General features: G+C 44.5%; 1 protein-coding gene across 2 annotated transcripts in view; it reads left to right on the top strand.

Moving 5' to 3' along the window:
- KLHL24 (kelch like family member 24) overlaps positions 1 to 16464 on the top strand; it is a 43246-nt gene extending 26782 nt beyond the window's left edge. The window contains exons 4-8 of one of the 2 annotated variants that reach the window (XM_069975529.1): positions 706 to 824; positions 2172 to 2360; positions 7466 to 7654; positions 14824 to 14859; positions 15085 to 16464. In XM_069975529.1, the coding sequence (XP_069831630.1) occupies positions 706 to 824; positions 2172 to 2360; positions 7466 to 7654; positions 14824 to 14859; positions 15085 to 15285 (734 nt within the window). In that variant the 3' untranslated portion in view covers positions 15286 to 16464. The remainder of the gene's footprint in view (positions 1 to 705; positions 825 to 2171; positions 2361 to 7465; positions 7655 to 14823; positions 14860 to 15084) is intronic. The other variant, XM_069975531.1, reaches the window with a different exon arrangement.
- The last annotated feature ends 1454 nt before the right edge of the window (positions 16465 to 17918 follow it).

Here is a 17918-nt window from a genome sequence, read left to right as displayed (position 1 = left end):
TCATAATGGGCCAAGTCTAATATTGGTTACCTTGAAGATCTAGGGCCTCAATGCAAAATATCAACATACCTAATAGGCCCATCACCCACTTTATGCCGTGGATGATACTGGAGTTTACTGCCCACTTTAAACTATTGCCCCTTGTTAAAAGGGTCCACAGGTAATAGGCTGATCACTGGGTGTCCCATTGATGAAACACAGAGGGGTCAGATGCAATTTGCTATTAAAAAAAAAAAAGCTGGTTGCAAGTGTTTGTACCACCACCACAGCAAATTTTTTGCATTTTTTTTTTGTAGCACCACCACAGGTGGGATGACCTATTGCATTGTGATTAGAGTTAAGCGAAACTTGAGCACACTCAAGTTCATCTAAACCCGAGCATGCAGTATTTGGTTACCGGTGGCTGAAGAAGTTGGATGCAGCTAGGGCTGCCTGGACTACGTGGGTACAGCCAAAGGCCATAGTCTGTATACATATTTTTCAGAACCCCCTAGGGCTGCATCCAACTTTGTCAGTCACTAGTAATCAAATGCTGAATGCTTTGGAACCCCTTTAGTATGAATGTGTTTTAGCTGTGGCTCCAGTCCTCCAGAGATGCCGTACTGTTTTTCTACATAGCTGGATGCTATTAAGTGTCACACTTCTATAACGTTATACAAAAAGGGAAAAACATTAAATCTTAATTGATTAATCTCTTTTTTTTAGGTGGAAGGATCAACAGCCGTGATGTTTGGATTTATAATTCTCAGCTAAATATTTGGATCAGAGTTGCCTCCCTAAACAAGGGAAGATGGCGTCATAAGATGGCTGTCCTTCTAGGGAAAGTAAGTTATTACAGTATGTGGAATAAAACCTAACCTATGAACTGTCATCTCATCACAGAAAACACTGCAAATTTCCTCATGTTACTTCTTACTTTTATATAGAGTACAGAATTTCCTGGGTTACAGATACACACACACACACACACACACATATATGTGTATATAGTGGTAACTCAATCATAACTTGAGACCAGACTCAACATACAATGCTACAGACAGTCAGGATCTGTGACACATGTGACTAGATAGATGATCTCTACAGTATAGTGTTATACCACATGTTCTGTACTGCTCTTTACCTGGGCCAGGATAAGTTGCTCCTTTGGACACCAATTTATATTTCTGGGACCCTGTGTGATCTAAACAGGACCCTAAAAACGCTTCATAGAAATAAATGGGACTGCAGGTGTTCGCAAATGCAGATAAAATTATCGGATGTGTAAAAAGGCCTTTGGCCATCTCACGCAATTGTATTTTACATCTATAATACATCCGTTTTTTGGGTACCATAATACAATTAATTTATGGGGCTTTTCACATATGGTAGGTATATTAAAAAAAGGATGTGTTTTGAAAAATCAGCATTTCCAATTCTGTTTCGCAGCTGGAAAATGCTCCTTGAAGTCTATAGAGTGGGATTATAATACAGATGTATCCACATGTGCTTCATATTTGACCTGTTTTACATTAGCATGTCATCAGAATTTCATCTATCTTACATCAGTTTTTCAAATTGTTATTATATTTCCTGTCAAGAGGACGCCCATCAGTTTTTACTGAAAAGGAATAAAGATGCAATTGGGAATAATAACTGATGATATTTCATCTGTATTTCAAAAATGTTACAGACAATACAGACATGGGACACAGGCCTAACATGGGGCACAGGCCTAACATGGGACACAGGCCTAACATGAGACACAGGCCTGCTGTATCTTCACGCGGGCACAGACAGCATTACAGACCCGCTTTTGTGTCTTTGTCGGGGGAAGGAACGTTTTTGTTAACATGTCAGATCACACAGCTTTGGTGATGCGATCTGTGTATGTGATGCTTTTGTGATTGCAGGAAACTGGCAGCAAAGATGTATGCATATCTGTGCTGTCAGTTTCCCTTTAAAAATCTGCCATACTACTAATAGTATGGTTTATTCCAGTATAAGCTGAGGAAAGCATTGGAGAAGCTGTAGCTGCTTTCAAAAGTAATCAGACATCCTAGAGGAATTAATACAGAAACCATACTGGAACTCAATGATTAGGAATTTATTGTAGAAACCATTCCTTTAAAAGTCTTTATTGCATCCATTTGAGTCCCTCCATGAATAACTCCCTGCCATTTCTCTTTCAGGTGTATGTGGTTGGGGGATATGATGGACAGAACAGGCTGAGCAGTGTTGAGTGTTATGATTCCTTTTCTAATCGATGGACAGATGTGGCTCCACTAAAGGAAGCGGTGAGCTCACCAGCCGTCACTAGCTGTGTGGGCAAATTATTTGTGATCGGAGGAGGACCAGATGACAACACATGCTCCGACAAGGTATGTGGTTCTGTATGTCAAAGATTCTCTCTCTATATATATTGTAATTCTATGAGGTGAAAAACAGTGACCACTACTCCAACAACATTGCCTGAGGAGGGAGTGACCTACTGGTTCAACGCTGCCAAGCCTAGACCCTGGCTCTGGGCCCCACCACCCCACAGACATTGTGCTGCAGTAGCAATGGCCACTGCATAGCTCCACGCCAATATATAATTTTATTGTAATGTAATAATTCCCCCCCCCCTTTTTTTAAAGATATCTTTTATTAACGTGGTCCTTCAACTTACAATGGCCTCAGGTTACAATATTGTCAACATACAATGATCCTTTCTGGACCATTGTAACTTGAGCCCGGACTCAGCATACAATGCTACAGACAGTCAGGATCTATGGGACATGTGAATAGCTAGATGATCGACCAATAAAAGTGGCCATTTTACTGGTAACTTAGTTACCATATTAGTAAAAAAATTTTCCTCATTTTGGGATGACATTATAAGGGCTTTAGAACCAATTAGTGATTCTCCATAGAGTTTTGGTCTCAAGGTACAATATTTGGTGTCAATATACAATGTTGACACCAAATGTCATGGACAGAGGTGGCAGCAGAGAGCACTGTGTCAGACAGGAAAGAATACACCACTTCCTGCAGGACATACAGCAGCTAAAAAGTACTGGAAGAGTTAAGACTTTTAAATAGAAGTAATTTAGAAGTCTGTATAAATTTTTGCCACCAGTTTAGTATTGTAACTTGAGACAAGACCACTGTATATTATTATCATTAGTCACAATATTTAGGGTAAGGCCAGATGGACCCATTAATTCAAGCACCCATTTGTGCTTCTACCATACTCCATTTATGATTTGGTATATGTTATTGACAAAGTCTATTTGTGTTTGTTTTTCTGTTTAAAAAAAGTTGACATTTTTTAGCTATACCTTTGCATATTTGTTAGGAAAGTTCTAGACCATGTGCACATATGCATGGAGATTTATCATCATTTTAGACCATTTTTTTTGGAGTGAAAATGTCGCAAAATTTTGCGCACCCACATAGCTGCGCAAAATTTTGCGACATGTCACTGACTTAGACTGATCATGCCTACTTCAGCTTACGCTGAAAGTAGGCATGATTTATCATGTGCGACTATCTAAAATAGTCGCACATGTTTCGCAAACTCACTCCACACTAGAGGTGGTCTATTTCACCACCTATAATGTGGAGCGAGTTTGCTCCATGGGTCGGGTGCAGTGCACCCAGTCCACGGAGTGTAAGGGGTTTAGTAGTGATGCAGCAGCATCACTACTAACCCCCTGGGGCTGTACAGTAAGGAGGGGTCCTTAGCGCACCCCTCCTTACAGTACAGGAGCAGGGAATCCCCTTAATTAAGCCGGGATTCCCTGCCTACAGGGTTTCCCACCCAAAAGCAGAAAGCAGTCTGCTTCTGGGCGGGAAATTTAAAATCCCGGCAGAGAAGCTACAGTCTGGTCCCCAAGGACTTTAGCCCCTGGGAACCAGACTGTTGTGGCGCTGTACCTGCACCAGCAAGGAAGGGGGTTAAGTGCCCTCTTCCTTGCTGGGGCAGATGCAGTGCGATCTCCATGGGGGGGAGGGGGGGGTTTACCTGCTGCTTCTTCTTCCTCCTCCATTGTTGATAGCAGTCCCGGGATGTCACGATAAGCCCCGCCCCTATACGACCGTGTCCGATGCGGGTCGCGACAACCCGGCAGCTATCAACAATGAAGGAGGAAGAAGCAGTAGTAGGTAACCCCCCCCCATGGAGATCGCACTGCATCTGCACCAGCAAGGAAGGGGGTTAAGTGCCCCCCTTCCTTGCTCGGGCAGATGCAGTGCGATCTCCATGGGGGGGGTTACCGGCTGCTTCTTCCTCCTTCATTGTTGATAGCTGTCCCGATAAGCCCCGCCCCCGCAAAGGTAAGCCCCGCCCCCTGCATCGGACGCGCCCGTATCGGGACATCCCGGGACAGCTATCAACAATGGAAGAGGAAGAAGCAGCAGCAGGTAACCCCCCCCTCCTCCGAGCGCACTGCATCTGCACCAGCAAGGAAAGGGGGTACTTAACCACCTTCCTTGCTGGTGCAGTGCCACAACAGTCTGGTCCCCACGGGGTTAAGTCCCTGGGAGCCAGACTGTAATTCCCATGCTGAAGGTCACCCAGCTTTCCCAGGATCCTGTAAGGGTTAACCTTACAGGATGCAGGGAAAGCTGGGTGACCTCCAGCATGGGAGTTACAGTCTGGCTCCCAGGGACTTAACCCCTTACTTGTTGTTTGTCTTTGCTTGTGTTTTTTTTTTTTCTTTTTCAGATACCGGCATGCAGAGGATTACGGCGGATTCGTTTGGACTACGTTGATGACCGGCGGACTTTACTTCTCAATAAAATGGTCAATGAGGGGTTTGGGGGGTGTTTTTATTTGAATTTAATTTTTTTTTTAGGTGTGTTGTGTTTTCTTTCATTACTTTTCAGACTTAGTAGTGGAAGCTGTCTATCACAGCTTCCACTACTAAGTCAGGGCTTAGTGTTAGCCGGTATAAAATGGCTAACACTAACCCCCTATTATTACCCCAGTACCCAATGCCACCAGGGGTACTGGGAAGAGACGGGTGCCAGTGGTCCCGGAGCGTCAAAATTGGTGCTCTTTGACTGGGCGGCAGCAGGCTGGTAATATTTAGGCTGGGGAGGGCCTAAACCAATGGCTCTTCCCACCCTGGTGTTACCAGGCTGCTGTTGCTTGGTTTTTAACCCGGCTGGTTATGAAAATAGGGGGGACCCTATGCGGGTTTTTTTAAAAAATAAATAAATAATTTAAAAAAAACGCATAGGGTCCCCCGTATTTTCATAACCAGCCGGGTTAATAACCAAACAACTGCAGCCTGGTAACACCAGGGTGGGAAGAGCCATTGGTTTAGGCCCTCCCCAGCCTAAATATTACCAGCCTGCTGCCGCCCCAGTCCAGGAGCGCCAATTTTGACGCTCCGGGACCACTGGCACCCGGTTCTTCCCAGTACCCCTGGTGGCATTGGGTACTGGGGTAATAATGGGGGGGGGGTTAGTGTTAGCCATTTTATACCGGCTAACACTAAGCTCTGACTTAATGAGTAATGGATTCCGTCTATCAGACAGCTTCCACTACTAAGTCTGAAAAGTAATGAAAGAAAACACAGCACACCTAGAAATTTTTTTTATTCAAATAAAAACACCCCTCGATGACCATTTTATTGAACAGTAAAGTCCGCTGGTCATCGACGTAGTCCAAACGAATCCGCCGTAATCCTCTGCATGCCGCTATCTGGAAAAGAAAGGGAGAAGAAAATGCTCATTACCCAGGAGGCAAACCAGGGCCAAAGAGACGATTTAGAGACAATTCTGAGACCATTCAGAGACAATTCTGAGCCAAACAAATCAGCACCACAGAAAATAGACCAGGCTTATCCCTAATAGTAAATTGCACTTTAAATAGACTAGTCTATTCTTACCAAAGCAGAAATAGACCACATCTAGAAAAATCCCCTGTTGATAAATCTCCCCCATGGTGTGCAATCAGAACCTATGTTAGACATAAGCAAACGTATTGATTTATATTTGCATGTGTTTTCCATACAACTCTGTGTAAAAAAAAAAAAACGACGGAAAAACGTATATGTCATGCAAATTCTTTTTTACAGGACAAAAAAACATATACAGATATAAAGCTAAGGCTGAGTTCACACAGTATTAATGCTGTATGTCCCAGATATACATTGGCCTACCATCAAAAAAGTGACGATGATATATACCAAGATGAACTTTAGCTGGCTATTCACTTTAATTGCCTAAACTTAGCTGGTGACTACTTTTTGGGCCACTTCCTGCTCCTACATATTATTTTACTGTACTTAAAATGACTCTGTACCCACAATCTGACCCCCCCAAACCTCTTATACCTTCAGATAGCTGCTTTTAATCCAAGATCTGTCCTGCGGTCCATTCGGCAGGTGATGCAGTTATTGTCATAAAAATTTACTTTTAAAATTGCAACCCCGTGCCCTATGGGCGTATCTTTGCCCTTACTTTGCACCACCCCTCCGTCCCTCCTCCCCACCCTCCTCATCATTAGGAATTCCACTGGAACATTTACTGTTGTTTGAACATTGCACAGGTGTCTTAATGATCCAGCCCATGTGCCGTGGTAACACAGGTGGTGAATAGGAGGCAATCTGCCCGGAGCATTCCTAATGATGAGGAGGGTGGGGAGGAGAGACGGAGGGGGTGGTGCAAAGTTAGGGCACAGATACACCCGTAGGGCACAGATACGCCCATAGGGCACGTGCTGCAATTTTAAAAGTACATTTTTATGACAATAACTGCATCACCTGCCGAACAGACAGCTGAAAGAAAGTATAGAGATCTGCTGCTATACACTACAGCATACAGTCTGACAATATTTGTAGTATAATCTGTCTGTATTTGGTAGCATCACTATTAGGTATCCATAGTTGTAGGGTCAGCACAAGAGGTATTGAATGGAAGCTTTATAAATTAGGTTTCCATGTGACATGCCAGCAGAACATTGCACGTGCAGTGCTAAATCCACAGTACAGTATGTTAGTGAAAGAATACTTCATGATCTGGCATGGACCCCTTCTAGTGGACACTAATACTGTTTTTTGGGGAATTTTTCCAATTTTGTGGCCATGGTCTGTAAACAGCAATGGCATGTAAATCAATAAGGTGTATAAAAATAGTTTGCAAAGTTTAATGTTAGAGAACATTGGACTACTGTATATAGAGACCTGCACTCAACCCAAAAGAAAGGCAGGCCTTATTAATGCTCCTGTGGTTATATAGACAATAGTCTCTGCAGTCATATTCCAAAATCTGCAGCAACCCCTATTTAAAAGAGGGTAACATGTTAAATCTGCAGATGAGAGGAGTAAAGGGACAAAAGCATGTTAATGGCTATAGCTCTAGTGTTAGGTATTCAAGTATAAGTGAAGGTTAGGTGTCCATCCAGTTATAGCCAAGTATTGTATGTCTCTTCATATAACAACATATCAGCATTGATGCCAGCACATAACAAATTATATGCTTTGATACTTAGGTTCAGTGCTATGATCCAGACACAAACACTTGGTTACTACGTGCCTCAATTCCTATAGCAAAGAGATGTATCACAGCGGTGTCCTTAAACAACCTCATCTACGTTGCTGGAGGACTCACAAAGGCAATTTACTGCTACGACCCTGTGGAAGATTACTGGATACATGTGCAGAACACGTTCAGCAGACAGGTAATCTATCATGGCTTGAAGTTCCATCATTCTTCTACTCCACCCTTAAAAATCAGGCAAATATGGAATATGGGCGTAATGTATTTAATGTAGTTTGTCTCTATTAACTTGACATGAGTTTCTCTTTACTTTTTTGCTCTGTTCTGTCGTATATAGCCTCATAATCCCAGTAGGGGGACGTCCATCAGATATGTCCGGCGTCTACAGGTTTACATGTGCTTCTTTACATGTTTAGGCCAGTTTCAGTCAAGCCTAATGCAGACACCTTTCTGCATCCATATTACACTTGGAGGTCTATTAACCTGTATTGAAAGCAATCTATAATGCTGTCAATTCTAGTAAGGCCCGTGGTCAGGTCAAAACAATTCCATTCGTTTTAAATGGGCAGGGTCACTTTAAAAAACTTTCGACATGTCAAAAGTTTTTTGTTTTTTTTAAGTGACAGGTACTTTAGACCCAGCAGGTTTTCTGGATGACTGCCATAATGACTGCCAGGATCCCAGATTCAGCCTAGATTCTTCGATTACCTGGCTGCTTCTGTGTAGTTTTCTGTGGCTTTTGATGGCCATTTCTTGCTATACAGTATGTGTATAGTCCCCCTGTTATTAAATCCTAAGCCTCTCCTTAAACATTGTGATAGGCTACTGATCCAATAAGCACCTATCATACATAATTACCTTCAATTGTTTGACATTTGTGATGGAAAGGGGCAGACAACTTTTTTATTGTAATGAAGGTATTCCAACTCCATGTTGTGCACTATCTCATAGGCAGATAATGATTCTGGCATTCATATGGTATTAATTATTGCCTGGACACAGTTGAGCCAAATACCTTATGAGTGAGACATATTCATCTTAAAGGAGCTGTCTGCTTTAAACAATCCTCTGAAAATAAGCTGCTCACAGGCTGCCCCGCTGCCAGGACCCTTTACAATCTGCTGTAATCTGCCAGGGAACCTGAAAACAAGTTTACAGTTTCTCCCTGTGCCACCAAAGGAGACAAGCATTACATGGTACAAATAATCCATGTAATACGTGCAAGGTCCAAAAGAAACACTGCTCTCTACTGCTGATGGATGGTGGTTATAAATATGGGCTCTCTTCCATTGGGGTATGATAGGGGGATTTTATACTGGACACCTCTTTATATATGCTTCCTTTAAGCCCACCCAGAGACCCCCTACACCCCCCTCCTGAGCCAATCACCCCTTTTCCTAACCTACTGGGACAAACTACTCTCCTACTTAACACCCTCCTGCCCTGTCATATCCCTGTCATGAGGGACTCCCCTAGGCTGTGCCCTTAGTACGTCCCCACTTTTGGGGGACAAGGGACCTCTATTCTTGTGGTGGTGGGGTTCCCAAATGTTGGACCTCCACTGATCAGATACTGATCACTTATCCTGTGGATAGGAAATTACTTTCAGTCTTGAAGTATACAGGTGGTGCCAACCCCTACTCCTTCAATGTTATGGAATAAGGCAACATTGAGCTTATGATTGGTGACTGTAAGGAATAGCTGAGAGAGTGCGGTCTCCCACAGTTAGTTGCATAAACCACCGTAAAAGGTAGTTTTTAACATTACTTCACAGATTTCTGCCCATGTAGGTAGCAGTTACTACTGGTTTCTAATCAGAGTGTGCACGTCGCCATATGCATGTGTGACTATAGTGCACTTGTGTTTTCTATACAGAAGAAGCAGTCATTATAAATACATAGCTCTTAGCTCCTCATAATTCTGGAGTCATAACAAACATGATTTATAGGAATGTGGTTTTTACACTTTAATGTGGATTTTCATTTCTTTGAAAAATAAATGGTAATGAATTCCCTGCAGGGTGTTAATAGATGCATGAATTTCCTCTGGTAACATTCCACTACTAAGTTGGTATTGCTGCCGGGACCCTGGCATAAAAGCCCCCATTGTCAGCCACCTGCTATCTTATACACCCACTCACGCGCCATCCCTCTTGGTTTTGAATAAATGACAGCCTGTGTTGTGTTCTGCAGTGGAATTGATCTTTTAAATATTTTCAAGTTTAGTATCTTTTTAATGTATATATTAGTTTATCGGTCTCTCTACATCACAGTACAAAACTTATATTTACCAGCTAGGCCTCGTTCATCGCTGCGTCTCCGTCTCACATTTCAATCACGATGGAAAAAAGAAACCAGACAGTCCATTGCCCAATGGATCCCAACGGATCCCATTGACTTAAATGGGGTCTGTCGGGAAGAATTTGGTCCCATTATGATGGTTTCCAATAACCCCAAAACAGCTGTCTACAGATGGGTATTGTTTACTTCTGGAGAGATTTTTGGCTTGACGTATATATTTGTATTGTAAAACTACTAGTTATAGTGAAACACTGACTTTAGGGAAAAAACACTTTGGGAAAATGTGGATGAGTGTGAGAATGCTACTCTGCAAATCCTTTCTTACCAGAATTCCCAGTAGAACATGAATGTAAGTCTCCATATGCCTTCATGACACTTTGCTCAAGGAGAATTATTTCCCCTTAGATTACACACTGAATTTCTGTTGTGCGGAATCTTGTTTTGCGCTATGTAATTAAAAAATAAGCTGATGTGAACCTTGCCATATTATATGTATAGAAAACATCCCATTAAGTGCTGTAGGTTGCCCTCTAGGGGTTGGTAATGATTACTGCCACTCTTCATCATCATCATCATCATCATAAATATAGTAACCTTTTGTAGGAAAATAAAAACGAAAATACAACCATAATTTTGAGGTAAAAATACAGACGTACATTCAATATAATAATGTGCTCCACTGAAGTTAATGGAAAATTGTATGGCAGTGCACACACCATATACAGTAACGGCTGTACTTGAACACCCAAATAATGAATACGCTCATTATTTACAACTTGCTGTTGCAAAATAGAATGTTTTTCCCACCTGTTTACATCTTGTTTTATTTTCACTCAGAATTATTTTTTTTTAACGCAACCACCGTGGTGTGGAAAACGCTGGTGATGCAAATAGATAAGGACTGACAGTAAGGATCCTCTAAGATGGCTGGATAAGTGGTTGTGTATGGCTGCAAATGATCACTTGCATTGCATTTACATGGAACAATTATTTGTGTGGCTGGGTCACATGAAAGATCACTGTGTCTAGGCAGAAAGATGTGTGGCCGATTGTACAAAACATTTAATCAGACAACCAGCAGTATGATAGAGCGTAACTAAAAGATTATGGGGTTTTGACTACTGAGGCCCTGCGAGTACAGGGACCCCGAAATCCACTTCATTCATTTTTAAACTTTTGTATCTTTCCCTGTACAAATGCACATTGTTAGTTCCTTGAAAGAAGTCTTATTTTTGCTTTAGATTGGCCAAAGACATGAGATTTTTCTTACTGAAATCATCTGATATTCTCAACTGGCAGACAGTCCCTGTCGACATTTACTATCAGGGAACATGAGTCAGACAGATTGAATCCTATTATTTTTTTTCCATTAGGAGCAGCACCAGTCGTGTCTGGCGACCACTTATCACTGCTCCAGTCGTTGAAACCATATGCCCATTAGCCCATTATGAATAGGCTTGGTAATGGTCACATTGGGAAAGTTATGCTGGTCATACATATTAGATATTCATCAGTTGAACCTAATGCTTGTTCACAGGGGCGCCGCAATCATGAGGCGACCTGAGTCGTCTGCCTCAGGCGGCGCCACCAGCTGTCTTCATGGGGGCGGCATTCAGTGGCAGATTATAATATGGGCGGTTCGGGCGGCCGCCCACATTATAATCCGCCACTGATTGTACCATGTACCGGAGTCCCCCCGCGCCCGGACAGCATCTGTAATGAGATGCTGTGAGCGGGGGAGACTGTATTCATAAGCGCCGCGCTGTAATGAATCAGCCGCGCGGTGCTGTTACTACAGCGCGGCGCTTATGAATACAGTCTCCCCCGCTCACAGCATCTCATTACAGATGCTGTCCGGGCGCGGGGGGACTCCGGTAAATGCATTCCACGTCCGTGATCCGTCAGGATCACGGAACGTGGGAATGCAGCCTTAGTCCCCCGGCTGATGTGCGGCTGCCCGGGGTGTCCCGTCCTGTCTCCGGCAGCGCGCGCATCAGAGAGATCCCCGTGCGCCGGAAGTCACAGCCACAGGCACACGGGGAGCTCTCTGATGCGCGCGCTGCCGGGGACAGGACGGGACACCCCGGGCAGCCGCACATCAACCGGGACCAGACCAGAGAGGCTCGACGGGGGAACGGATGGCAGGTGAGTTGTGTGCTGTTTTTTGTTTTTGTTTTATCTGCTGTGCAGGGGGGGGGGGGGAGAGGGGGACCATCTATAAGGTAGGGGGGGGGAAGGGGACCATCTATAAGGGGGGACCATCTATAAGGGAGGGGGAGAGGGAAGAGGGGGACCATCTATAGGGGGGGGGGAAGGGGACCATCTATAAGGGAGGGGGGAAAGAGGGGGACCATCTATAAGGGAGGGGGAGAGGGAAGAGGGGGACCATCTATAGGGGGGGGAAAGGGGACCATCTATAAGGGAGGGGGGAAAGAGGGGGACCATCTATAAGGGAGGGGGAGAGGGAAGAGGGGGACCATCTATAGGGGGGGGAAAGGGGACCATCTATAAGGGAGGGGGGAAAGAGGGGGACCATCTATAAGGGAGGGGGAGAGGGAAGAGGGGGACCATCTATAAGGGAGGGGGGAAAGAGGGGGACCATCTGTAGGGGGGGGAAGGGGACCATCTATAAGGGAGGGGGGAAAGAGGGGGACCATCTATAAGGGGGGACCATCTATAAGGGAGGGGGGAAAGAGGGGGACCATCTATAAGGTAGGGGGGGAAGAGGGGGACCATCTATAAGGGGGGACCATCTATAAGGGAGGGGGAGAGGGAAGAGGGGGACCATCTATAGGGGGGGGGAAGGGGACCATCTATAAGGGAGGGGGGAAAGAGGGGGACCATCTATAAGGGAGATGGAGAGGGAAGAGGGGGACCATCTATAGGGGGGGGAAGGGGACCATCTATAAGGGAGGGGGGAAAGAGGGGGACCATCTATAAGGGGGGACCATCTATAAGGGAGGGGGGAAAGAGGGGGACCATCTATAAGGGAGGGGCGGGAGGGGGACTGTCTATAAGGTAGGGGGGAAGGGGACCATCTATAAGGGAGGGGGGAAAGAGGGGGACGATCTATAAGGTAGGGGGGGAAGAGGGGGACGATCTATAAGGGGGGACCATCTATAAGGGAGGGGGAGAGGGAAGAGGGGGACCATCTATAGGGGGGGGAAGGGGACCATCTATAAGGGAGGGGGGAAAGAGGGGGACCATCTATAAGGGAGGGGGAGAGGGAAGAGGGGGACCATCTATAGGGGGGGGAAGGGGACCATCTATAAGGGAGGGGGGAAAGAGGGGGACCATCTATAAGGGAGGGGGAGAGGGAAGAGGGGGACCATCTATAGGGGGGGGGGGAAGGGGACCATCTATAAGGGAGGGGGGAAAGAGGGGGACCATCTATAAGGGGGGGACCATCTATAAGGGAGGGGGAAAGAGGGGGACCATCTATAAGGGAGGGGCGGGAGGGGGACTGTCTATAAGGGGGGGGGAGAGGGGGACCATCTATAAGGGAGGGGGAAAGAGGGGGACCATCTATAAGGGGGCATCTATAAGGGAGGGGGGAGAGGGGGACCATGTATAAGGGGGGGAGGGGGACCATCTATAAGGGAGAGGGGACCATCTATAAGGGAGGGGGAGAGGGGACCATCTATAAGGGGGGGGAAGAGGGGGACCATCTATAAGGGAGGGGGAGAGGGGACCATCTATAAGGGGGGGGGGAGAGGGGGACCATCTATAAGGGGGGGAGAGAGGGAAGAGGGGGACCATCTATAAGGGGGGGGAGAGGGGGACCATCTATAAGGGGGGGGAGAGAGGGAAGATGGGGACCATCTATAAGGGAGGGGAAAGAGGGGGACCATCTATAAAGGAGGGGAAAGAGGGGGACCATCTATAAGGGAGGGGGGAGAGGGGGACCATCTATAAGGGAGGGGGGAGAGGGGGACCATCTATAAGGGAGGGGGGAGAGGGGGACCATCTATAAGGGGGGGAGAGGGGGACCATCTATAAGGGGGGGGACCATCTATAAGGGGGGGAAGAGGGGGACCATCTATAAGGGGGGGAAGAGGGGGACCATCTATAAGGGGGGAAGAGGGGGACCATCTCCTAAAAGATCAGCACCCTCCTCTCCTGACATCCTCTGTGCTGCTGGGACTTCTCCTATAGGATTAGCACCCTCCTCTCCTGACATCCTCTGTGCTGCTGGGACCTCTCCTATAGGATTAGCACCCTCATCTCCTGACATCCTCTGTGCTGCTGGGACCTCTCCTATAGGATTAGCCCCCTCCTCTCCTGACATCCTCTGTGCTGCTGGGACCTCTCCTATAGGATTAGCCCCCTCCTCTCCTGACATCCTCTGTGCTGCTGGGACCTCTCCTATAAAGTCAGCCCCCTCCTCTCCTGACATCCTCTGTGCAGAAAGGGACCAAACATTATGTTTATTGGGGACAGCAGTGGGGGGGGGGGGGCAGTAGTGGATTATAATGTGGGCGGATTGACGGAGGGGGGGGGCGTCATTCTATAGTTCGCCTCGGGCAGCAGAGAGGCTAGAATCACCCCTGCTTGTTCAGGGGAAAGAAGGATCCAGCACGTTGGATTTCAACATGCCTCATTCTTTTGTTCTCAGGTAGCTAAGCCAATGGCGGAGGGTGCTGGCATTATCTGTTTTCCTTCTCCCCATTAAGATCTTATGTACACGTGGCTTGGTCAATCAGGAGGATTAAGGGCGATAGTGGTTTGGCCGACAGCTTTTTATGTATGTGTTTAGCATCAGCAGTGCACAGACTGAACAACATAGTAAGATGTCAGCTATTTGCTTACTAAGTGAGAAAAGCTCAGAACCCAGGAACATTACTGTGGCTTTCATAACAATAGATATCTCTTGCGTATCTACAGATGACTGGATGACAATGTGTACTCCTAACCTTTCATGTTTCCCTTTGCGGTGCTTCGTTTCCTGTGTTTGTTATGTTTTATAACCTACAGTTTATTTTGTTGTCCTGTGTTGCTTGGATATGTTTGTGTCCCTTCCCTGAATGTCTCTAATTTTCCTATTCTTTAGGTGGTAGGGCCCTCTGAAATGAACACAGTTCTCAAGGTGAGATTTCACCAGTGATGTAAAATAACTTCACCTTTTACCCCACTATCACCGTGTATTGTATATAACATGTTACGGGCACCGATATATGTACAATATCTATAGCACTATACAGGGTAAAGGCATTGGGTATAGTAAGAGTCACATTATTCCTATAAATGCTATAAGTATAGGAACCTCTCTACTATATTTCTACTTACTTACACTATTCATGTTTTCTTTTAGGAGAACTGTGGTATGTCTGTCTGCAATGGAAAAATCTTTATACTTGGTGGACGAGGTGAGAATGGAGAGGCGACTGACACCATCTTGTGTTACGATCCAGCAACCAGTATCATCACAGGAGTGGCAGCTATGCCCAGACCAGTCTCTTACCATGGCTGTGTGACAATACACAGATACAATGACAAACCCTTCAAAATGTGACCACCTGGAGAAGAAGGGACAAGGACACAAATCAACACCATTACGTGACACTTCACTATCCATAAACTGGCCATTTATTCTGTTCATGTTTTAGGGAATCTGTCATTGAAAATGTTGTCATGTGGTTCACAATACAGCACCTAACTGTTAAGCAAGGCCTACATATAAAATTGGGGAGCAAGAAGATGATGGCAGCCATATACACAACCACTCAATGATAGATCACTTAGAACCAGAGATTATGCACATTTTCTGCCTTTTTGTTACTCCTGTAAGTACGCCAAATAGATTTTGTGCGGCCAATGCCTTAGTATTTATAGCCAGGGGGGAATGGACTATCTGTATTATTTGTAAAAACAAACACTTTTTCTATGCACTCTTTTCTATATGTGTATGTGTTCTTGATTCTGAGTGTATTTAACATGCATGAAAGCATTTTGTGATTTTGGAGCTTTGGAGACAGTAGAGGATGTTGTGTATTCCCTATGATATCACTGACTTTCCCTATGTGTGGGATAAACTGTATTTTCAAGTGCAATTGAGATGCAAAGACCAATGTCAATTGGTAAAAGATTCATTATGTAAGTTCTTTTTCACCAAAGACCATAGTAGAATTATGGGGACTTAAAAGAAGCAGTAAGAGTTTTTGCTAAACCATGATAGGAATGGAACAGTGTTGTTCTTGTCCATTGGTTGCTGGTATTGTAGCTCAAATACATTTGTTTCAATACCTGGCACACTCATTGACAATAGTGGTGCTCATTCCAGCAAAGGCATTCAGTCTGCAGCCCAAAAAACAAATCAGCCTTTATGTTCCTATGAATTTTTGCTATAGCACCAACACAAAGTCTATATCCACTAAGATGGCTGGATCATTTACAGCCTAACATCCCAAGAATGAACATCTAAAAATGCAGCTGGTTTAACTCATATGTCAGCAGATGTCTATTAGCTGTCAACCTCAGGAACAGCTGCTATTGTAAACCATTTAGTTTTCCATCTTGGAGCAACTAGAGGTTTCTAAGCAGAAAGGTAAAAAGGAAATGTTTGCTAGCTGGACAATACAATGCACATATGTAGAACGATGTCTGTTCTGCTAGAGATATCAAATAGATTTTACAGATGTAAATATTCTAGTGTTGTTCAAAGTCTAATGTGTATAGTAAATCAGGAATGCTTTATTTTACATAGTTTTTTTTTCTATTCAAGCCATTCTATTGGCAAAAAAGAGACTGTCCACCACAACTGTGATGTCTGAACTCACCCAACCTTGTTCTTTGTAGACCACAGTAATTGTACCAGTGCTTGCTTCCATCAGTGGTTTTAGTAGTTACCCAGTTCCTTCCCTGAAGTATTTGCAAAAGGTAAAAATATATTTATACTGATGGTATCATTGACGTACCCTGATAATGACAAGAACTGCACAGACATAGCAGTGGGTCTAAACTGTCTTAGGGAACCATGCTTAAAAGACTATCCCCTGAACTGATGAGACCTCCATAGTGCACAGTTATTTCTCTTTGTCTACATTTCAGGTAGCAGCTCTGGCCAATCATAGCATAGGACTTCAGTGCCATGACAAAGTGCTGATAAAAGTGCACTGGACTAACCAGGCTGCACAGTGCTGGGTATGATTTACAATACACTACTATAGGTAGAATGTGGAGGGGTAAAGGGTTACTAATGCACTGAGTTTGCAAGGTGCTGTGTCAGCAAAAATGAAAGAAACAGCAGCAGCATCACAGCAAGGAAAGGGTTATAATAAGCAATGAAATGCTGCTGCTGAGATGAGAAGGACGCCTTGATTTACCTTTTAGACACATCGTGGATCCTCTGGAGGAGACAGACAGGCTCACAGATTGTAGATACACAGCCCAGACTCTCTCTCCTGGACATAGCAGTAGCTAAGCATCACCTCTACTTCCTGTGTTCCACCTTGGTGTCTCTGTTACTAGAGACAGAGTTACATGAACAACAGGCAGTGAACAGCATTATGCAGAGAAGTGAGAAACCATCTACAGTGACCTTTTCTGTAAAGATTTTAACTTGTCACAAATCATATGCAACGCAGTCCCATTAAAGTCTATAGGCACCATGTGACACTACCTTGAGGAGCTAAGAAAATGCAGAGAACTCCTAGCTAAAGTTTGAGGGAATGTGATACTGATAAGGCTGCATCTGTCCCAATAGAAATTGATGATACTTATGTCTGAATCTTGGTCAAGCAGAAAGCAATGCCCCAATTTTTTACTTCACCTATAAACTAACATAAATGTCTCAAATATCTTCCATTCAGGTACAGATAGTTAATATTTGTGTCCTTTGGCATACAGACATTATTGTGGAGTAAACTTTTTCAGAAAAAAGCAGCAGATACATTGCCAAATGTTTTTACCGCAGCTTTAAAGTCCGTTATTTTGTTAATTATTTCATAAAAGATCTGTAAAGGGACCAGCCTCCAAATCTCCTGTATAAAAATAGACTTAAATTATCAAAACGGCTCCTGCCATTGAGAGCTGAGCTGTGGTGACCACTCCCTCGTTTAAAGATGTTATAAAGACTCATAACACAAAGTCTGATAATATTTAAGAAAATAAACTTTTAAATTAGCATGCTATTTATTGTGATGACCT

This window comes from Dendropsophus ebraccatus, chromosome 6, assembly GCF_027789765.1.
Source record: "Dendropsophus ebraccatus isolate aDenEbr1 chromosome 6, aDenEbr1.pat, whole genome shotgun sequence".
Taxonomy (NCBI): Eukaryota; Metazoa; Chordata; class Amphibia; order Anura; family Hylidae; genus Dendropsophus; species Dendropsophus ebraccatus.
The sequence above is the reverse complement of the archived record's forward strand: the minus strand, read 5'-3'. Positions and strand labels throughout refer to the sequence as shown.